The sequence below is a fragment of the Heptranchias perlo genome, chromosome 15, assembly GCF_035084215.1.
Source record: "Heptranchias perlo isolate sHepPer1 chromosome 15, sHepPer1.hap1, whole genome shotgun sequence".
In the NCBI taxonomy this organism is placed as follows: Eukaryota; Metazoa; Chordata; class Chondrichthyes; order Hexanchiformes; family Hexanchidae; genus Heptranchias; species Heptranchias perlo.
This window is the reverse complement of record NC_090339.1, coordinates 34,330,494-34,354,278: the sequence shown is the minus strand read 5'-3', so window position 1 is coordinate 34,354,278 and position 23,785 is coordinate 34,330,494. Positions and strand designations below refer to the sequence as shown.

Here is a 23,785-nt window from a genome sequence, read left to right as displayed (position 1 = left end):
CAAGGGCAATTAGGGATGGGCAATAAACGACGGCCTTGCCAGTGATGCCCACATCCCAAGAATGAATAATAAAAAAAATTGTTATCCGCTTGAGATATTTTTTGATGTCGGACATTGAGGTAATTCATGTAGCTGCTGATGCCTCCTCTGAGTACCCCTCCTCTGAGTACCCCTTTAACTTCCAGCTCTCTCTCCTGCTCTCTGCCCAACAGTGTAAAGTACTGTACATAAGGGGAAATAGGCAACACAATCCATGAAAGGTGTTCATATAGCTAAGGATGAAGGTGAAAGAGACCGAGGAGTCTTAATAGACCCGATGTTAACCAGCAGAACCAATGCTGAGCAGCAATCAACAAAGTCAATAGAATGTTGAACTACATCGCCAAAACAGTAGAATACAAGTCAGGGAAAGTCATTATCAAACTATACAGTGCTCTGGTCAGACCGTGAATACTGTGCTTATTTCTGGTTGCCTAGAAACAAGGGAGACATTCAGGCACAGTGCAGAGAAGGGCCACAAAGTTAATTCCGAGGATCAAGGGTCTGAGTTATGAGGAAGGACTTGAGAAACTCTGGCTTTTTGGCCTGGAAAGGAGGCATCAGAGTGTAGAACTTTTAAAGATATACAGAATGGAAAAGGGATTGGAAAAGGTGATTTGGAAGTATTACTTTAAATTAAATTGTGAAAGTAGGACTAGGAGACGTAGGTTCAAATTAGCAAAATGAAATTCTTTGTACAAAGAGTGATGGACTCTCTTCTAAATAGAGTAGCGGGGGAAAAGACCCTGGAATTATTTAAGAAACAATTAGATGCTGCAGTGGAGGGTCTGTAGGGTTTTTCTAGATGGATGAATTTAAGATGAGCAGAATGGCCTTCTTCATTTGTTATTAATTTGTGAACTAAGTTCTCAACTATCCCGTTCCCTGTAGTTTCTCTCTGTCCATGACATCCTCCTTATTCCTTTTGAATGACAGTGATTTCCATACCGTCAGATAATTGCATATAGGCTAAAGCTAATAGTCAAATTTATTTACAAGTAGAACAATACACAGAAGCATTTAAGACACAATAAGTTAGTGAAAGTACAATACGTAAAAGAATAGTAATCGAATCAATCCACAAGAATGTATTTCTTCTACAGCTTCACACGTGACTGGATTCTTGGGTGTTACAGTCTTTCATAGACCTTTACAACGTGAAGCTGTATGTGGATAATGTCAATATTTAATCCATGGAGTTCAGATTCAAGATAGAACTAAAGCTGACTGATCAGAGTGTATTTTTATGTCATGGGAAACCTTTCAAGTATGCCTCTGAAGTCCAGAAGCAGCCTATGAGCACAACGGAACTCACACTGTGTAGGGAAAGATGTTAATTTTGTCTTTCTGCAAACATCTTTCTTTAGTGGTTCAGCCATGAGTATCTCCCGTCTCTAAGCACAGATACATTAACAATGTTATCAGCCAGTCCCAGCCATCAAGCAAATTTTAAAATTCATTTAGTTTTGAACAGAGGTGTTGACACAAACAAAAGGAAATCCACCAAAGACAGGTATCTCCTATTACCACCATCTGATTTATGCAACCAGTTTGTGTATTTGTCACCGTTGCCACAGTTACAATGAGATACAGCTGACTGGAGCTCATTCTTAAATCATATTTCCATTGTCTGTCTAAAGACATATAAAAATATAATACAGAAATTCCCCACTTTGTCACAACCCTGACCATAGTACCAGTGTGCACTGGGACCAGAGCCAGTGACCAAAGTGCCATGTATCACTAGCATGGGTATGGTAGACTAGTCGTTATGGTACTGGACAAGCAATCAAAGGTCGCGAGTTCAAATGTGGTAATTTGTGGGTTAGCATCAGAAAATGACCATAAAAGTTGTCATAAAAATCCAACTGGTTCACTGACGTCCAATTGGAGCCTAATGCCCCTACCTCGTCTGGCCTACACATGACTCCAGTCCCACACTAAGCGGTTGATTCTTAATGCCCTCAGGGTAAGCAGGGATTAGCATAAAATACTGCCTTACTAGTTTTGCCCATCTCTCAAGAACAAATTAAAACTGGAACCCCATAACTGCATTGCTGGCCAGAAATGGCCCAGAACCTGTGACCATCGTGCCAGGCATCAGTGGGACCAGAACCTATAGCTGCACCAGAACAGGTCTATATTGCTATTCTGCTGCATTTATTGGCAGAAATGGATTTGTGAACTTGGATTCAGTACAGACTCTGGTGACACAATTGTTTAAAATTTTAATCAAGAAGAATTTCAGATTCAGCTCAAATATAAACAGGGTGGAACTGGGTATGGGGAGTAAACACAGAAATTCATCTCTCTTCCATAGCTAATGTCCTCATAATCTTAGATTTCTTATACATTAAATGACACCTAGGGGGCTATTTTAACCCCCAAGAACGGGTGGGTTGAGGGCGGGTGGGAGTTGAAAATAATTGTTTTTTTGGGTCGCAACTGCAAAATTTTCGGACTTTGCATTCCCAGTGGGAAGCCTGTACTTTTACACGCCCAAGTTAAACCCGGAAATAAAGCCGGGTTGCGGTCGTGACCCAAAAAACAACTATTTTCAACTCCCACCCGCCCCCAATCCACCTGACCTTGGGGGTTAAAATCCCCCCCTTACTGTTAGCCCTTTGGAAAGAAGTCTTCTGTGCGCTCCAATTCCAACATTCCTCTGCTTTCAATTTCAACAATCTTTATGGTAATGGGAGGGAAGGCTTCAGTATGTTATCACTTTGTGTTAAAACCTTTAGCCACCTTTACCTGTAGGAATGGAGCCATCTGTCCTTCAAGCTCTGGATCTTCATTCAAATTTGTCTGCAGAGAGGCAAGTCTTTCCGCCAGCTTATTCAGCTCCTCTGTCACACCATCTTCGGATAACCTGAGATGTTGAAGGGTGAGCATTTATTTGGTGCATTTTACTGGCACTTCTCATTTACAAACTTGTAATTTGGGAAACCCTGTGCTAGTGCATTGGGGTATGCCAATTTATCCTGCAGCATTCTTTAATCAAAGATAAGATTAAATGTCCACACCAAAATCAAACATCTAAATAAAACTCTGTTGGATTATCTCTTAAAACAGAAGTGTTTACAAAGCTGAAAAAAACTTAGCAAGTTCTCAAGGTTTGTGACTGGTAACCAGTAACTGATAACCTTAATGGTCAACTCTGCCATTGACAACCAGGTCAAACCTGGATATAAAGTATCTTCTCTGCTCCTCTCAATCCTATCAGTCATGGAGTAGATTGTGTTTTTTAATATCCCCAGTCATCATCCAGGACTATATTTTCCTCTCTTTCTCATTCTAATGTATGACACACTAACAAAATTGCATTTTCATGCGTGGTTTTAAAAATATGAGAATGTGATTTCATTGGCAGTCAGCAGGTACAAGAAACTAGCATCCAACCATTAGGTACCCGTAATGAAGATCATTTAATGCTTCTCAATCTAGTATAAATATCTAAAAGTTCATGAATCTGGCTGTGAAATGCATGATTTGGGGGGAAAATGGCTCGACAAAATTTGAGGAAAGCTCATTTTACCAGCCAGATTATAGATGGTAAAATAAGTTCTGTTATGAAGAAACTTGAACAAAATTTTATTACAGTACAGACTCTGAATGTCCAACAGATGCCACAACTGTGGTAGTGTGTTACAGAAAGACTCAACATGGCTTCCAGAGGTCCTGACATGAGGCCAGTAGTTGCATGAATGAAGAATAGCACCAAGGTACGGCATGAATACTACTGCATTCATGTCAATGCAAATTCTTGCTACATAAATGCAAGTAATTTCTTACTGTAAAGTAAAAGTACAGAACATTTATAGACTTGAAGGAAATTGGTAGCTGTTAAGATATGTACTGACATAGAGAAATGTTTGTAAATATGTAGTAATTAAGACAGAAGTCAAAATTGCAGGGTTATGCAAATTACATTGTGCAGTTTATAGCGGGAGAGAGAATTTCATCCTACCTGGCAGCTGCTCCAATGTGCTCCAGTTTATCTGGGAAGGAAAGAAGGTTTTTGTCCTTCTTTTCCGCTTCCTGTTAACAAAAAAAATAACAGTTTCACTCTGACAAAGAAATGCGCTGTAATGGATTTATGGCATAAAGAATCTCAAATGCACCAGCCATTGAAACCTCATGCAGCTTCTTAGAATGCTGCACATGAAGCACACTCACACATCCAATCATTGAATTAACAATTGCAGATAAATGATATTCAAATCTAATAAAGGGCTGAAGTTTCAAATTTTCTTTTTAAATTCAGTGTCCTGCAGAGTCTAGTAGCTGTTAACTGTGTATCACTTGGATTATTGTCCTGTAAAATGACTGATAAGTTGTGCATCTCAACACAAAGGAAAGATTCTATGTACAAATGCATAGGAGTTTTTTCGTGGCCCAGAGCTGACTCCGTCACAGCCAAAATTTGGATGATAGTATGGGGAAGTGAAGAGGAAAGACTGCAGTGACAACTGAAGTGAGGAAGAAAGTTGCAGTGACCACTAAAGATGAGATGCAATGAAAGTGAAGCCTGGTAACACTGTCCAGGAGAGTATGAAGGGCAGAAAAAAAGCCAAATTTGTATTATAATTTGTTGTCTCCTCCCTTAAATACCTGCTCTCGAAGACACTGAAAAGGTCTCATCTGTGGAATGTATAGGTTACCACCTATCAAAATACTTTTGATAGGAGGTAACCATGATAATCACATACAATTACTACGGAGCTGTTAACGTTCCATTTTCAGGTTCATGTCTTAACTTATCACTGAGATAAGTAAAACCATCAAATCAGATGTTAGTTAGAGTTAATCAAATGTATGCTCCAACATGCAGAATTTAAACAAAGCAAACAAAATGACTAGTAACAGCAAAGGGAGGAAAGTAGCCACTTAGAAAACAATGCTTCCCAGAGGTCAAAATTTTTCTACTGACAAAAGAATGCATAAAATTGAAGGATATTATTTTAGGAACAACAACTTCACCTATAGCTAAGGGCTGCCAAAAGACTTGGAAATATATTGCGGTTCCTTCATCGTCGCTGGGTCAAAATCCTGGAACTCCCTACCTAACAGCACCGTGGGAGAACCTTCACCACACGGACTGCAGCGGTTCAAGAAGGCGGCTCACCATCACCTTCTCAAGGGCAATTAGGGATGGGCAATAAATGCCGGCCTCGTCAGCGACGTCCACATCCCATGAACGAATAACAAAAAAATCATGAAAAAATTACAAAGTGCCCAGAACTATAAAGGTTGGCAGAAAATGGTCCATTGACCTGAAATGTGAAAATTGTTTGTGATCGAAAACATTCTGCAATATCAGAGGTGAAACCTTGGGGCACGTTTCTTCAGCGTAAGGAAGATAGCACCTTAGCAGCATCAACTGCTGATTTTGGTCACTGATATCTTTTCTGTCAGTTTTAATCATAAATAAATATAATAGGGATGTCCCAATATAACCTCATCAATTAACTAATGTATTTACATAATTTCACACAGATTAGAAACTTGTAGCACGGTGAGTTTTCATGTTCACGTGCTTTCTTACAGTTCTGGATGGGGGAGTCACAGAAGTGAGGGTGAGGGGAATCATTCTGCACAACGGGAGATAGGAGGTGAGGCAACCAGGGTTAATGAACTTGGAGCAAAAGGAATTGGATAGATATGAGCGGATATTTGGTGGGAAGGGGGCAAGGGAAAATAAGGAGTAGAGCAGTATGTACAGGAGGGGAGGGAAGCCAAAGGAGTAGGGGATCCAATAGGAGTTAGGAGCTGGAGGGAAAGCAAATGACACAGGGTGTGGTGATGGGAAGAGAGCCGTTGAGCAATGCAGGCTGCATTTTCCCCAAACCCACCACTTCAAAATGTAACTTCCAGCCATCAGAGACACCCTTCCCACTATACAAGATCTCCCAATCAAAAGAAAGAGACAGACACAGAGCAGAAGAGGAGAGAGGAACAAGCAAAAAAAAGATATAGACAGAGAAACAGAACAGAAAGATACAATTGCGGAAGAGGAAAGGAGACAGATGGAAATACCAACATGAAGATGAGAGACAGATAAGAGAGACATCAACTTACCATCTGCAATGCCACAGGAGATCCACCAGCGTAATGTAAACATATTAACCAACTCATGACTTATACTTATAAGTCTCATCTAGCTAGAAAATGGCAGACTTAATATGATATACTCCCTAATAATTGACGTTTGTACTCTATTAGAAAGAAAGACTTGCATTTATAAAGCGCCTTTCACAACTGCACGATGCCCCAGAGTGCTTTACAACCAATGAAGTATTTTTGGTGTAGTCATTGTTGTAATGTAGGAAACGTGGCAGGCAATTTGCGCACAGATGGCTCCCACAAACAGCAATGAAATAAATGACTACATCATCTGTTTTAGATGTTGGTTGAGGGATAAATGTTGGACAGGACACCATGAGAACTCCCCTGCTCTTCTTCAAATAGTGCCTTGAGATTTTTTACATCTCCCTGAGAGAGCAGACAGGGCCTCAGTATAACATCTCATCTGAAAGACAGCACCTCTGACTGTGCAGCACCCTCAGTACTGAACTAAAGTGTCAGCCTAGATTATGAACTCAAGAGTGAGTCTTGAACCCACAACCTTCTGACAGAGACAAGAGTGCTACCACTGAGCCACAGCTGATACAGTCATAAAGCATTTGCCACTGTGTTAAATCCATACTACAAAATGCAGTAAACCTTTCACAATGAATTTTACTGCCCAAAGTGTTATTTTCTTTCCTGATGTTAAAACCAGAACATATGTTATCGCCTAAAGTGTTTCTGCATATAAGTCAACAGCAAAATGACCAACATTCCAAAAATAGGGCCCAGAGACAGATCTCATGGCAGTGCTTTGGTTTGTGTTCAAAATACTCACCATGACCACAAAATGCATCAGGTTCATGCCAGGTTTGTTTGCTTTTGTGTCAGCGAGCTTTAAAAGTGATGCAATGCGAAATCCTGCAGCATTTCCTGAATGTCCTCCCTGCAAATGAAATAAGAGCACAAGATAAATTTGGTTGTCCAAAGATGTGTTACATGCTTGTGTAATTGTAATAGTTGCAATTAGATCTTTCACACATAACTTTGCTATCTTTACTTCAAAAGAGGATATTATTATGGTAACATATCTTGGAATGATATTTATTAACAAAGTAGGGTCCAAAAAAATGATGAGCAGCAAAACCTCAGTGCATTACTGACTCTACGTAATTTTCACTTTCAGTACGGGCAGTAAACCGTTGGTTGCGGATTGGCCTCTGTTATACGACCCTCCTGATTTTACTTTCCATTGACTTCAATGCAACTAAAAATCGGACGGGGCGTATTACATGCGGCCGATCCACAACCATTAATTTATCACCCATGCTCAAAGTCAAGATCAACCCCACTGTATCTGGAGGTACAAAATAAAAATACAAAAAACATCTTGTGTTAAAATTTGGTGCAACTTTCCCACTCTGTTCCATCCTCATATCAATGATCTCCATTCATCAACCAGCCATATGTACTCCTTCGTTGATGATTTTGCTCTATATTCATTAATTTTCTTCTTGACACTTTCAATGCATACAACTTTCATTGCTCTTGCAGTGCAATGGTTGAATCATTAAGTCTTGTTTCTTTCAGTTGTTCGAAGACAGGGGTAGAAATTCGTCTGGGCCCACTTTCGTCCTAACTGGGGCTTAATTTTCAACAATTTAAGCGAGCTGCCGCGCCTGTTGTGCCTCCACAGGCAGCCCATCCAAGTGAGCATCCCATTTTTCCTCGTGTGCCTGGACAATCAATATAAGCTGGACATGGTAATGTTTGAGAACATAGAAGGAATGTGTCATGGTGAAGCTGAAGCTGAAGTTCAGGGCTATTTCCATCTTTTTCTTGTTATTCTTTCTCCCCCCACTCAAGGATCCTAGACCTCATGGAAGTTGCATCTAAAAGAAGGATGCTATCTGAGCACCAATGTTTTCTATAGTCTGATGGTTACCGTGAAAAAATGCACTGCCCGCGTTTGTGCACTCGTGCATAACTGTTTAACAGAACTACTGAACAGTGCATGGCAACTCCAGGATCATTTGCAGTGGGGCCCCAGTGACGGTGGTGTTAAGCTCATGAGAGTAGCTCATGAAAGCTCAAATACTATAGAGGCCTTGTGTTCCAATATCCAAAAGGCTCTCTTGTCTGGTTTCCACATATTGGGTGAACAGATGGAGAAAGCCATTATGCAGGCTTCATTGCCCTCATTCTTGCTTAGTAATCTCCTCCCACAAATGTCAATTGATATACCACGGCAGTGCTTAGCAGCAAGGACATAGCTGAAGTAGTTAAGAATGAGGCTGGTGCTTCACGCAGTGGTGGCACATCCAGTGCTCATCCAGCAATTTCCCCTCAAATGACAGTAAATATGCTAGAAAGCTAGCGGAAACAGTCTGTCACGGATGTGGCAGAACTAGTTGCAGGTCATTTCATGACCCAACACAAAGAGGCGGCATGTCACCTCAATCCCGAGAGGTTCCTGGTGGCAAACAGCAGCCAGCCACCACACTTCCCCTGCCAGTGGAGGAACATCTAGAAGGATCACCCAAAACATACACGGTCACCAACGGGAAGCACTGTGGCAGCAAACCAAGCACATACAAAATCATTTATAGGATATTAATTTTGGTTGCATTTTATTTCAGTTGTGTCAAGAGAGTTTTCTTGGGATGGTATAGAATAAGGTAATAGCAGATCAAAGAAATGGAATGCATGGTAGCAGAGTCAGTGCAGAGTGTGCATTTGGCCACTGCATTGTGTACACATGGAGAGGACTGTTCATGCATTGGGTGGGCACTGAAGTGAAGGGCTTAGTAATGAGGCACTGTCATATGGCTCTTGCTGCCTGAAAAGATGCAGAATCTCTTTTGGCTTCTCATCTTTGTTTTGTTCTGTCCATGACTGCAGGTGGGAACCTCCTCCATCTGATATATGCTTATCCCCTTTTGATGGCAAAGTTGTGGAACATGCAGCAGACTATGTTGACCTTGAAGACTAAACTTGCATGTGATCAGCCATATCTAGGACTAGTATCATAATATCTTAGTAGGTACAGCATAGGAGGAGGCCATTCAGTCCATTGTGCTGTGCCAGATCTTTGAAAGACCTATCCATTTAGTCCCATTCCCCTGCTCTTTCGCCATAGCTCTGTAAATTTTTTCCCTTCAAATATTTATCCAATTCCCTTTTGAAAGTTACTATTGAATCTGCTTCTACCACCCTTTCAGGCAGCACATTCCAGACCATTACAACTCGCTGTGTAAAAAAATGTTTCCTCATGTCACCTCTGGCTCTTTTGATGATCACCTTAAATCTGTGTCCTCTGGTTACCGACCCTTCTGCCACTGGAAACAGTTTCTCCTTATTTACTTTGTCAAAACCGTTCATGATTTTAAACACCTCTATCAAATCTCCCCTTAACCTTGTCTTTGGTAAGGAGAACAACCCCAGCTTCTCCAGTCTCTCCGCATAACTGAAGTCCCTCATCCCCGGCAACATTCTAGTAAATCTCTTCTGCACCCTCTCTATGGCCTTGACATCTTTCCTAATGTGTCGTGTCCAGAATTGAACACAATATTCCAGCTGAGGTTTAGCATAACTTCCTTGCTTTTGTACTCTATGGTGTTAATTGTATCCATGTGATTTATATCAATTAGTGTTAATTGTATTCAGGTGGTGTATATCAATTGGGGCTCTCGTATCTATATATAAGAGAGCTTATCTAGGGTGTCGTGCATGTAATGTGGAGCTCTGTGAATAAAGGCTTGGAAGCAACTGAAGACCAGGCTCTAGTATTCTATCCTTCACCACTGGGCTACCCAGTTTATAACGTATGCCTCTATTAATAAAGCCCAGGATCCCATATGCTTTTTTAACAGTCTTCTCAACTTGTCCTGCCACCTTCAAAGATTTGTGTATGTGCAGCCCCGGTCCCTCTATTCCTGCACCCCCTTTAAAATTATACCATTTAGTTTATATTGCCTCTCCTCATTCTTCCTACCAAAATGCATTACTTCTCACTTCTCAGCGTTAAATTTCATCTGCCATGTGTCTGCCCATTTCACCAGTCTGTCTATGTCCTCCTGAAGTCTGTTACTATCCTCCACATTGCTGAGTTTCATGTCATCCGCAAACTTTGAAATTATACCCTCTACACCCAAGTACAGGTCATTAATATATATCAAAAAGAGTAGTGATCATAACACTGACCCCTGGGGACTGATACTTCCCTCCAGTCTGAAGAACAACCGTTTCTGTCCCCTTGCCAATTTTGTATCCACGCTGCCACTGTCCCTTTAATCTCACAGGCTTTAATTTTGCTAACAAGTCTATTATGTGGTAGTGATCAAATGCCTTTTGAAAGACCACATACACATCAACCGCACTAACCTCATCAGCCCTCTCCGTTACTTCATCAAAGAACCCATTCATGTTATTCAAACACAATTAGCCATGCTGACTTTCATTTATTAGCCCATACTTTTCCAAGTGCCAATTAATTTTGTTGTAGATTATTGTCTCTAAAAGTTTCCCCACCACCGATGTTAGGCTGACTGGCCTGTAATTGCTGGGTTTATCCCTCTCCCCTTTTTTGAACAGGAGTGTAACATTTGCAATCCTCCAGTCCTCTGGCACCATGCCTATATCTAAGGAGGACTGGAAGATTGTGGCCAGAGCCTCTGCAATTTCCACCCTTACTTCCTTCAGTAACCTAGGATGCATCCCATCTGGACTGGGTGACTTGACTTTGAGTACTGCCAATATTTTAAGTACCTCCTCTTTATCTATTTTTATCCTATCCAATATCGCTACTATCTCCTCATTTACTGCTACAATGGCAGCATCCTCTTCTCTAGTGAAGACTGATGTGAAGTATTCATTTAGTGCTTCAGCTATGCCTTCTGCCTCCACAAGAAGATCTCTTTTTTTGTCCCTATTTGGTCCCACGCTTCCTTTGACTACCCTTTTACTACTTATTTGTTTATAAAAGAATTTTGGGTTCCCTCTTACGTTAGCCGCTAATCTACTCTCGTACTCTCTTCGCCCCTCGTATTCCCTTTTTTAGATCTCCTCTGTACTTTCTATATTCAGCCTGGTTCCCTACTATATTATGAACCTTACATTCGTCATATATATAACCTTCTTTCACTCATCTCCTCCCATATTTGGTGCCAAACATTTTTGGGTGGGGGAGAGGTGAGCATCAGTTCAATAAATTGTGTACCTCCTCTTTCTGACTCCTTACTGTAGACTTGCAGCTCCTGTCTGTAAACTTGGTTTTCTTCATTCTGTAATACCCAATCGACAGCAATTTTGCTGAGTAATCACCTGCCTTTCCCAGTGCCATTTAAGGTGCTTACCTGCTTCCTAATTGCAATTCACAGCAGATTAAGAGCACTTTTCATTGGCTGTCTAGTGTGGCAGACACAGTCACAATTTTACACAGACTGAAAACAGCAAAATTGTGAGTAAACAGGTGGCCTTATTACACCCCAAATTATTTAATAACGTACAATTTACTCCACAGTAATTTTCAGCTATAATGTCTGCTTGATTTCCCACACTATGATTGTTTCAATCTTTGTGGTGTCCTGCACCAAGGGTATTGGCACTTCGAGTTAATTTTTGAATTAAAAACAAGTAGATGGAGTGTCTGTTTCAGTCACACTTTTCAGTGAAGCACACAGCAATGGAGATTTAGTACAGGTTGTTCTTGTCTGTTCCAGCAACTGAATCTGCCTTGAAATTATCTTATACAATGGCACTGGCCTGTTAACAGAACAGACCTGCTATAAAAAAAATCATTGTAGTCCTTCAAAACTGTACTGCACCACCTGATATCATCATGGGACTGGTGTAGGAATGACATAATATGGCATTTATGGCAGTGAGCAAATTAAAGCAAAAAATGATCATGAATTCTGTGCTAGTAGATTTACTCAGTCCAAAATACTTACTGCATTCATGTGGTTTCCAGCTTTCAACACCAACCTCAAGATAGTATGCAACTCATCACAGTTCCGTAGTTCTGCAAGGCGGCAAAAGCATTATGCACATTCATAATTGTCTCTCTCACACGTATAGACTGCAATAGCTACATGCACAGACAGCACAAATATACACTGTTGTATGTAAACAAAAAGTTAAGATATTAGATATTATTCCAGATATCCTGTTTACGCTTTAGATACATTGGCATAGACTTCTGATTGAGGGGCATGTCCTGTGGGGCATGGTGAGGATGCAGTGGAGAACGTCCCAAAGCAAATTTCTGGCCACATTTGTTCCAAGTTCACAGGAAGACTGGAAGGATGGGGCTGGAAAGCTAGTTATTTTGTCTAATCTCAGTCGGGCCTAGAAGATCTCTAGTTCCTCGCTACACTGACTTTTTTTTTATTCGTTCATGGGATGTGGGCGTTGCTGGCGAGGCCAGCATTTATTGCCCATCCCTAATTGCCCTTGAGAAGGTGGTGGTGAGCCACCTCCTTGAACCGCTGCAGTCCGTGTGGTGAAGGTTCTCCCACAGTGCTGTTAGGGAGTTCCAGGATTTTGACCCAGCGACAATGAAGGAACGGCGATATATTTCCAAGTCGGGATGGTGTGTGACTTGGAGGGGAACGTGCAGGTGGTGTTGTTCCCATGTGCCTGCTGCCCTTGTCCTTCTAGGTGGTAGAGGTTGCGGGTTTGGGAGGTGCTGTTGAAGAAGCGTTGGCGAGTTGCTGCAGTGCATCCTGTGGATGGTACACACTGCAGCCACAGTGCGCCGGTGGTGAAGGGAGTGAATGTTTAGTGTGGTGGATGGGGTGCCAATCAAGCGGGCTGCTTTGTCCTGGATGGTGTCGAGCTTCTTGAGTGTTGTTGGAGCTGCACTCATCCAGGCAAGTGGAGAGTATTCCATTCACACTCCTGACTTGTGCCTTGTAGATAGTGGAAAGGCATTGGGGAGTGAGAAGGTGAGTCACTCGCTGCAGAATACCCAGCCTCTGACCTGCTCTTGTAGCCACAGTATTTATGTCTCTCAAAGTGTATCCCTTCTCACTGTACCAGGTAGGTTTCTCAGCACCTACAAAATGAGTTAGTATCTTAGCTTGGACTTGCATCACATCCATGAAGAATGCAGTTTTTGAGCAGCTTATTCATTTGCTAGCTCTGCTGACTTAAATAAATTAATTTTTGCCTGGACAGATTCCTTGCTCTTCATAATGGTTCTGACTCCAGCTTACGTACTCAAGGAGATTCTACGAAAATCAAAATGTTTACTTTTATGAGCTAATATGTGACAGATGAAAGAGATTCAATTTGATTAGGAACCAAGCAAACCTAGAAGCAGTTTTAAAGAATTATTGGATCATAAGAATTTTCAAAAACAGGACAAGGCCACTGAGCCCAATAATTCTACCCCTTTTTAATAGATCTTTATCCTACCTGCATACTTTCTCAATATCTCTATCTCTTCTTCATCAATATCACTATTTCTTCTTCAGAAACAAATGCAATTGTCTCTTGAACCCATTTATACTGTCTGCTTCAATGGTATTCCCTGGTAACTTGTTTCACAAGAATATTATCCTTCAGGTGAAATGTTTTTATCTACTTTCTCTTCTTGTTCCTAACTGTCTAATTTTTAAACATACGACTCTTGGCATTCAAATTTTTTGCCACAATGAAAAAATTGGTAGGAGGCAACTTTAAGCATAGAGGAAATATGGGAGTCCCATTTGAGATCAAAGGAAAGAGTGAGACCAAGAATGTCAATAGGTGAAAGACTGAACTTGAGCCTGCAAAGGTAACAGGTAGTAGCTATTGGTTTGACTTGAGAGACATGAAGAAACTGTCTTTGAAGAATGGAAAGAAATGAGATTTTCATTGCCCCATCAAAAGGCATGGGGAGATCCAGATGATTCAGCCATTGTATTATAAGAGGATTAGTGGTTCTAGGCACTGAAGGCACACAATCTGTAAAATGGAATCATCAGAAAAGGAATGGAGTCCCATAACAAGTGAAATGAGGAAAGGAACAGAATAGGAGAAATTATAAAGCTCTGGGAATCAATAGTTCATTGGAAAAAAAATCAGAGGTTCCACAGCACAGATGAGCAATTTGAGATTTTGGGATCTAGTGCATGAAGTTGTGAAGAGTGACTCGCAGGATCCAGATTATAGTCTGATCCAGATTTTTTAAATGAAAGAAATGGATTGTAAAAATGCAAACATATTATTTGAAGTGAAGTATAGCAGAACTACAGAGTATGTGTGTAAAATTAACAAGCCTCAAGCAAAACTTCAGGTTGGAAGAATTTTTTTCCCTGTAGAGTTGTGATTATGTGGAATAGATTCCCAGAGAATTAGTTAATGCTGGATAGTCAAAGAATTTAATGTTATGTACAGGTAGATATGATTGAATGCCATATGGAACATGATAGCTCCTGAATTCCTGGGACCATGGAAATAGCATGTCAAGAAAAATAACAAATCTAGAAAGTGGAATCTGAGATATAAAATTTGGTAGATATTTGTGAATTTTGCTTGCTTTACTTTTAGTTTGTGTTTACTCCCTCTCTGAAGGGTAGGCAGTTGTCTCCCCCAGTTAGACATCTGTAGAGTCACTTAGTTCAATGTTTAACTTCAACTCTGTGCATGCAAGATAATACAATCCACAAAGAGTTAATGAAGGGTTTAAATAGTATTGAACTTAGCAAACAATTTTAGCAATAATGTACAGGGATGTTAATGTAGCTGCATGTGTGTTCACATTCACATTCATAGAAATGCACACCCTAACTCCGTTTCAGGATCTTACCATGTGCAGCCTCTATCAATGTACAAACAGATGTCAGAAGCGATTTTATTTGTGGCTTAAATTCATCCTTAAGGATCATGGCTTCCAAATGTAAGCAGTAACTGCAAAATAAACCATATTCATTCCCAAACATCAGAATCTGCAAAATAAATGTTCCTCCAAACACCAGGGTCAGCAACACATTTATAATTTTCCCCTCTAAACAATTGTAAACAATTTTACAACACCAAGTTATCCTGACTCCCCTCTAAACACACACAGGAAAAAACAATCGAATGAGTAACACAACAGTAAACTGAACATGCTAGTCTTTGTGGTTAAATCTGTGTCTTTATTTCATAGCAACCATTGAGCCAGTGCTAGAGTAGGGACACCTGATCCATGGGTCCTCTCAGTGCTAGTGTTAAAGCATGGATATGTGTCATGGATCTGCTACAACGCTGAACACCCACTACATTGCATTGACGATATAACAACACCTCTGAACTTTTTGTTATCAGCAGTATTCGTGTGGATCAAGTTAATACAAATGAACACAACACTTTGCACCTCAAAGCGTTCGTACTGGTGCTGTCCAAGAAAATTAATTAAAGTGGTGTTATTGTGTTACTGAACATGTGTTCAGTGTCTATGTTTCATTAAGTGCACTGAGTAAAGGAGCCAAAGCTGTATCCTAAAAAAATTCAGTGACAGCTTCTTTTCATCACACTAATATGGAGCTAGTTGTCTTCTACTAGCTTACTTCATTAGATACAAATGGAAATATTAATCCTAATATTGGCAGGATCATCTGTGCTCCCAATACCACATGAAGACATGGATCTTGGAACGTAACAAAGATTTTTTCAGCGTGAACTGTGTTACGGTGCTACAAGGATGCGTCAGTCAGGGGTGAGGCATGTCAGTCCAAATAAACAAGAGTCAGCCTAATCCCAGATTTCTTTTCCCATTCTGAAAGTAAATATTAATAATTCAACCCTACAATGTAAGCGTTGTTCTATTGTGCTCACTAGCATCTTGCCAACCTTTCTGCTTCTTTTACTATTATTTGTAAATAAAATCTGGACAATACTTTTGGCCTATACATATTGGTCCAGTAGTGTAATATTTTCTGCCTTCTGAGGTGATAGGAAAACATGGTGAGCATCTTAATTACTTGCTAGTAAGTGATTTACTGCAATTCGGCTTAATCATTAGACCTGGGATATGCTAATCCACATAAAGCAGAATTTATAAGGAACTCAGTCTGGTCATGGAAACTGTTGTCAAATCGTAAGCTTGAGAAAAGATATTGGGAAAAGGCCTAACCTGTAACAAGGACTAAGGGGGAGAAACGACGGAGTGTTGCATAGTGGAGGTTGGGATGGGGCGGGGAGCGGGGCGGTGGAAAAGAAAGTGGTGCCAGAGCAGGCAGAGACATCAGGAGAGGTGGTTTGTGGTGTAAATAAGGAGTTAAGAATTGTCCTTGCCTTTCAGTATTGTCCTGGAGTATTTGTATGTTTTGGCCACAAAGAAATGGAGGTGATACTGCTTGTGGTGGTCAAGCCACATCTGACAGTGGGCAATCAGTCATGTGTGCCTGAGCCTGCAGCCCTCAGATCTGAGGTCACAAGTTAAGAGAGGCAAGGGTGATATACTGTCTGGGACCTGGTGGTTACACAATAGCTGTGTGACTATAGTATGCCCTCTTTCTCTCAGTGTAAAACTATTCTTTGTGCGCAGTTTCCAAGTGCAATCTGCTCAAAAGCGCCAATAAATTCCACTAATGCCATTTGACCAGAAACAGTCCTTATGCTAGTTGATTTTCTATGAACATTAGTGAAGTAGTTTATTTGCTAAAATGTTATTGTCCTACCGTGGCACTCTCACCAGGAGTAGCATAAAGAGATCTGCCTCAGATAGTTTACTCTGGTCTCCTTGGAACATTTTTAGGCGCTTCACCTGAAACAGTACAACAAATTCAAATAAGGCGAGTGAATCTATTGTAGTATTGCTTGCAGATAGTCTGGCACCTTGAATGTAGTTTCTGATGTTTGCTATGCTCCTGTTACGGTCTAAATGAGACAGTGCTTCACCCATCGCTGCATTAAAAAATTTAATGAAACAATGTATCACTGAACTAACTTGAGATAAAATTATAGCATAACTTACTGATACTGAAAAATATAGACATCACAGATATATTTGTAATATTATTCACCTGCCACTTTACAAAACTTGCTTAAGATGCAAGTAACTTTTTTCTTCCCTTCTCAAAGCCTCTTATTCACAATTATTTGCATTTTAAAATATTTTATTTTCTCTCTGTCACATTGGATTTGGAGTATTTGCTTAAAATGCAAGTACTTCATTTATTTGTTTATCCTTCTCTCCTCCCTCCTTCTTTTTCTCAATTATATACTTAATTATGAAAGATACTTTTTGCCTGTCCTCATTTCTCACTTAGGATTTGTTGTTCTTATTGAAGCTCTCACTAGTGTAGCACTGTGCAGTGATTTTCCCACTGTTCAGTCGCCAATGATCAGTATCTGAACAGGTAGTTAGTCACCATGGTCTGGGAGCAACACAAAAAAAATCCCAAACATCGCCATTAACTCAGAATTTTTATTTCATAGCTGAAGCTATATGAAATGCTGTAAAAAGGCAAACTTTTTTATTTCTAATTTTCTGTTGCTATTGGCACCCCACAGTTGTTATTTGTAAATGTGGTTGCTGCAATACACTCATGGTTTTGTAGTTCCACAGGGATATTGAGAAAACTATAACTCTCATCATGTATTTCTCTCAAATGCACAGAATTTACCTACAGTAGCTGGATATCTGGGCGATACACACCCAGATGAAATTTCCAACTCAAGCCTCAAGATCTTGTCTATTTAGGGAAAAACTTCTTGCAGATATTTCTAGCATTAAATAACTAATTTTATGGATAGGTTTAACATTTTTTTTAGAACTGTATAATTTTTGTGTGTTTAAGTTATAACGGCCAAGAAATTTGAGCACGCCATTTTTGGGCACATGGTGGAGGGGTGGCGCAGTGATCAAGCCAGCGAAGCGGATGGAAGATTGGGCTGCTGCGACGCCAGCAGTAACCCTCAGGTAAGTGATTAAAGGGGAACGGGAACGGGGGTGACTGGGAAGGGGGGGCGATTAGGAAATAGCGATGGCGGGGGGCAGGGAAGATAGCAGTGGCCGGGAGGGAGACAGCAGTGGCGATCGTCGGGTTGGGGGAGAGGTATAAATGGAAATCGGGGGCAGGGGGGAGGGTTGGGAGGAAGCAGCAGCTGGCAGTGTGTTCTTTGAATGTGGGGTCAGGAGGAGCACTCCTGCTCCTGAACAACGTTTTCCTGAGTGCAGTCGGCGCCGGTGCTTGCAGTGGGGGCCTAAAACAGGCATTAGGCCCCTTATTTACATAATGCCTGTTTCAGGTGTGGGTACTGCACGCCGAGTTTTTGGCCTTTACCAATATGGTGGGCGGCGCACTTCCAACTTATAATGAGCATGCGTTTCCTGACTGCCATGCGAGAGGCTAAGGAGTCCATTTAGCACCCAAAAAACAGGCGCTTTGTGGCTGAATTTATAGGCCATTATTTCTAGCTGTATGCACTACCCAAGCAAAGTAAGAAAAGGGCAATTGAAAACAACGTAAGGAATTTATTTAACTGGTGGCTTTTTCTGGTATTTGCTGCTTCGTAAATGGATTGCTAGGTTTTCTGCTGTTTACTTGTTCCTCATCGGTACTTTTGAGTCATTCACAGTAGTCAATCATATATTTGATTGGTAATTTAATAGATAAGTGACCACCTGAGCCAATCACAATTCCTTTGCTCTATAGCTGTATGATGTTTTGGAGATATGTTGCCTTTGAGGCCGCATTTTCATATATGACATCTTTGAAATGATGAATGCACACTCATCACAAGACTTTTAATTATATTGATTCTAAAACTTAATATCCTTGTGTCCACAAGTTTTATTGTATGCATGCAGCCTATGTTCCCTGGGACAAATCAAAGTTAATCATTTTTGCAGAATATCATTAGTTTGTTTTATTTGTTGGCTATTTTCTTTTCCAATCCTGTCCCTGCAAATGAATTGCGACCTTTGCCAAGAATTTTGAAGTGACCTGGCTGTAGTGTTAGCTGAGAGTTGTGTGGCAAATATGACATTCTTTTTTTTCTTCTGAAGTAAAATATCACCTGAGGGTCACAAGTGAGAGATGACATTGTGTTCATTTCGTGGATCATAGTGAGTCAACATTACATATGTCTTGAGATGAGTGCTATTTGCATTATTTTTATTGACAAATCGAGGCGATGAGTAAATGCCCATTCTGTAGGATGTAAGGAATCTTACAACACCAGGTTATAGTCCAACTGTTTTATTTGAAAATCACAAGCTTTCGGAGGCTTTCTCCTTCGTCAGGTGAGCAAGTGTGGGATTCCATGGAAGGTTACCGCATTTATAGTCAGAGAACAATACCTGGTGATTACAGATAATCTTTCCAACTGCCCGTTGTCAAGGCAATCAAAGTGTTCAGACAGAGTGATGTTACCTCCAGGACCACCGAATACACAAACGGCCAGAACAAAAGACAGAGAGAGAGAGAGAGAGAGAGAGAAACATCCAAAAGGAAGAGAAAGACAGAGAATGACCCGTTGTGTTAAAAACAGATAACTTTTTTTCGCTGGTGGGGTTACGTGTAGCGTGACATGTACCCAAGATTCCGGTTGAGGCCGTCAACCGGGATCTTGGGTTCATGTCACGCTACATGTAACCCCACCAGCGAAAAAAAGTTATCTGTTTTTAACACAACGGGTCATTCTCTGTCTTTCTCTTCCTTTCGGATGTTTCTCTCCCTCTCTTTCTCTGTTTTGTGTTCTGGCCGTTTGTGTATTCGGTGGTCCTGTAGGTAACATCACTCTGTCTGAACACTTTGATTGCCTTGACAACGGGCAGTTGGAAAGATTATCTGTAATCACCAGGTATTGTTCTCTGACTATAAATGCGGTAACCTTCCATGGAATCCCACACTTGCTCATCTGACGAAGGAGAAAGCCTCCGAAAGCTTGTGATTTTCAAATCAAACAGTTGGACTATAACCTGGTGTTGTAAGATTCCTTACATTTGTCAACCCCAGTCCATCACCGGCATCTCCACATCATTCTGTAGGATGCAGCAATGTTGATACGAGAAGTCGTGGTAAATCAAGAAGTAGTAATTCGGTAATACTAAGCCTAAGTTTTAAAAGCCAGTAGATTGTAGGAGGTGGGGAAGACTAGGACAGTTAGAGTTCCACAGTTTTGAGATCATGGGAAAGAATGTTAAAGTGGAGACAGTGTGATGAATCTTGATTTTAACACTGAGGAAAAAGGGAGGAGGAGCATGTAGGACAGTAGATTAGGGGGTTTAATAGGAACAAGGGAAGTACAGGAAGCAGTGACCAAGATGGTATTGATAAAAAAAGAGACAAAAAAGGTTTCAACAGAGAGAGAAAAAGAAAGAAAGTTAGAGGTGAGAGAAGCATTGCCTATCAGACCATAAGTTTTTTCTTGTACCCTGTTCATGAGTGAAAGAGGGGTGCTGTAATATCTTTCCCAAATGTAAGAGTAGTATTGAAGTTTCAGTCATACTTGGGCTTTATAGAGCTGTTCAATGGAAAACAATGTTTGTCAACAACAATGAAACCAAGCTCTTCAAAGTAGCTTTAATAATAGAGGAAATATGGGAGTTCCATTTGGGATCAAAGGAGATAATAAAGCCAAGAATGTCAGTAGTTGAAGAAGAAGTAAAGTTGGAGACATTAAAAGTCAGAAGTGATAACAGTTGGTTGGAATTGTGAAAGACATGAATAAAGCGTCTTCAGAGAATTGAAAGAAACAATATTTACATTGCACCATCTTGCACGGCACCATGCCATGGAAGAAATTGTGCTTTAAGTCCAGAAATTACTGTTGGCATTATTAGTATTTGTTTTGAATCGGATAACACCTCCAATAAGGAAATGGAGGGATATGCCAAATGGGTGTTATCAGATCGGCCGCCCGTTATATGCCCCGCCTGATATTCAGCTCCATTGCAATTAATGAAATTGAATTAATGGGCGGCCAATCCGGTAACGCCCATTTTGTGCTACTGGCCAAGACGAATTCCTATCCTTAAGAGCTTGTGTGTTACTATCAACAAAAATAATTTCTAGGCTTTAGTTTCTTAACGATTGTACTGGTAAGACAAATGAAGATGTCCAATCTGAAGGAAGCTAATGAATGTAGTGTAGAATCATCAGCAAAAGAGTGAAATCTCATCCATTGCAACATTCTTGGCAAACATCGATCACAATGTTATCACTGGGTTATCCTAAAAATAGAAGTTCAACACCACAGGAAGAGTTTCTTATTGAATTCCCCATCTATGCCAATCACAATCAGATGACAAGACTTTAAACAATCAACTACCATGAAGAACAAGAGGCTTAAAAATGAAACTGAACCATTCAGCATTTCCAGAATATTATCCAACTACTAAGTGAAATCCAACTGTGTAGAATAAAAGATCCAATGTACAAGGTAAAATCTACTTTGTGTTCCTTTAATAATTCTGCAGTAAAATGGAATAAAGGCCAAATGCAGTTGTTAGATTTTGGTTGGCCGAAAGCACAGTGGGTGAGGAATCACAATTGTTGCAAGGTGTTGAGAGAAATCATTGCAGCTGAAACATGCTGGCTGGAGGAAATAGATGTTACTTTAATTTTATGCAAGCTGTAGGGCGAATTCATGAGATTTCCATCTTAAGATAGTGCTCATAACTGAAGAATTTACCTCTTCAGCTTCTGGCAGTAGTTTCAGCAGCTTAATCAATTCTTCAGACCCATATCCTTCAGGAGTTCCTTGTTCAATATCTTCCACAATCTCATGCACCGATCTTGGGAGGGAAAAATTAATGAAACTCATTCGAACTCAGTACCATGTTATTTACACAATGGTGCCCACAGTAGATTTAAAAAATAGGATTATGAAAAGGATGTTTGGCCTAAGTCTCCAGACCTGTTTTAGCAGCAGAACTGGTAGCAGACACTACTCAGACTGGAGGAAAAGATCTAGAAAATCGTCACTTTGTTATTCTAAATTTTAGTTCGTTCCTAATTATTCAAACCTCCACTCTTGAAACCGCCAGCAAATGATGCCTTTTCTAATGAATAGTAAGACATTTGGATTTATGTACATCGTCAAAATTTTTTAAATTTCCTCTTATTGGTAGCCAGTTGAACTAGTTAGTCAAAGCTAGTACCCTAAATCACATTATTATAATCAAATAAAAGAAAAAAATCCAGCATATGCTGGAAATTTAAAACAAAAATGGATCATGCTGGAAATACACAGTACCCCTGTCGGCATGTGCAAAGAGAAAAAACATTAACATTTCAAGGGTATCCCTTTGTACTGAGGAATGGTCACATCTAAAATATTAACCTGTTTTCCTATTATAAGCATTCAACCTTTTTCTCCACATAATAAAGCAGCTGTTATCTCCCCGAGAGACAGTTCCATGGATGATCCATCTCGGCCTCCTACCGATATCCCCACCATCACAGAAGCCAGTCTTCAGCCAATTCGATTCTCTCCACGTGATATCAAGAAACAGTTGAGTGCCATGGATATAGCAAAGGCTATGGGCCTTGACAACATCCCAGCTGTAGTGCTGAAGACTTGTGCTCCAGAACTAGCTGCGCCTCTAGCCAAGCTGTTCCAGTACAGCGACAACACTGGCATCTACCTGACAATGTGGAAAATTGCCCAGGTATGTCCTGTCCACAAAAAGCAGGACAAATCCAATCCGGCCAATTACCGCCCCATCAGCCTACTCTCAATCATCAGCAACGTGATGGAAGCTGTCGTCGACAGTGCTATCAAGCGGCACTTACTCACCAATAACCTGCTCACTGATGCTCAGTTTGGGTACCGCCAGGACCACTCGGCTCCAGACCTCATTACAGCCTTGGTCCAAACATGAACAAAAGAGCTGAATTCCAGAGGTGAGGCGAGAGTGACTGCCCTTGACATCAAGGCAGCATTTGACCGAGTGTAGCACCAAGGAGCCCTAGTAAAATTGAAGTCAATGTGAATCAAGGGGAAAACTCTCTAGTGGCTGGAGTCATACCTAGCACAAAGGAAGATGGTAGTGGTTGTTGGAGGCCAATCATCTCAGCCCCAGGACATTGCTGCAAGAGTTCCTCAGGGCAGTGTCCTTGGCCCAACCATCTTCAGCTGCTTCATCAATGACCTTCCCTCCATCATAAGGTCAGAAATGGGGATGTTCGCTGATGATTGCAGTGTTCAGTTCTATTCGCAACCCCTCAGATAATGAAGCAGTCTATGGCCACATGCAGCAAGACCTGGACAACATCTAGGCTTGGGCTGATAAGTGGCAAGTAACGTTTGCGCCAGACAATTGCCGGCAATGACCATCTCCAACAAGAGAGAGTCTAACCACCTCTCTTGACATTCAACGGCATTACCATCGCTGAATCCCCCACCATCAACATCCTGGGGGTCACCATTGTCCAGAAACTTAACTGGACCAACCATATAAATACTGTGGCTACAAGAGCAGGTCAGAAGCTGGGTATTCTGCAGTGAGTTACTCACCTCCTGACTCCCCAAAGCCTTTCCACCATCTACACGGCACAAGTCAGTGATGTGGGCATTGCTGGCAAGGCCAGCATTTATTGACCATCCCTAATTGCCCTTGAGAAGGCGGTGGTGAGCCGCCTTCTTGAACCACTGCAGTCCGTGTGGTGAAGGTTCTCCCACAGTGCTGTTAGGAAGGGAGTTCCAGATTTTGACCCAGCGACGATGAAGGAACGGCGATATATTTCCAAGTCGG

General features: G+C 40.9%; 1 protein-coding gene and 1 long non-coding RNA gene across 2 annotated transcripts in view; one reads left to right on the top strand and one right to left on the bottom strand.

The window, feature by feature from the left end:
* LOC137332987 (uncharacterized) overlaps positions 1-23,785 on the top strand; it is a 103,242-nt gene that overhangs the window by 41,740 nt on the left and 37,717 nt on the right. The gene's annotated exons all lie outside the window — the stretch shown is intronic.
* The window catches only part of fhdc2 (FH2 domain containing 2), a 58,497-nt gene that overhangs the window by 10,227 nt on the left and 24,485 nt on the right, over positions 1-23,785 (bottom strand). The window contains exons 4-10 of the mRNA XM_067997047.1: positions 21,721-21,823; positions 16,758-16,843; positions 14,903-15,003; positions 12,060-12,130; positions 6,947-7,054; positions 4,010-4,080; positions 2,794-2,911 (exon numbers count right to left, since the gene is read on the bottom strand). Of these exons, the coding sequence (XP_067853148.1) occupies positions 2,794-2,911; positions 4,010-4,080; positions 6,947-7,054; positions 12,060-12,130; positions 14,903-15,003; positions 16,758-16,843; positions 21,721-21,823 (658 nt within the window). The remainder of the gene's footprint in view (positions 1-2,793; positions 2,912-4,009; positions 4,081-6,946; positions 7,055-12,059; positions 12,131-14,902; positions 15,004-16,757; positions 16,844-21,720; positions 21,824-23,785) is intronic.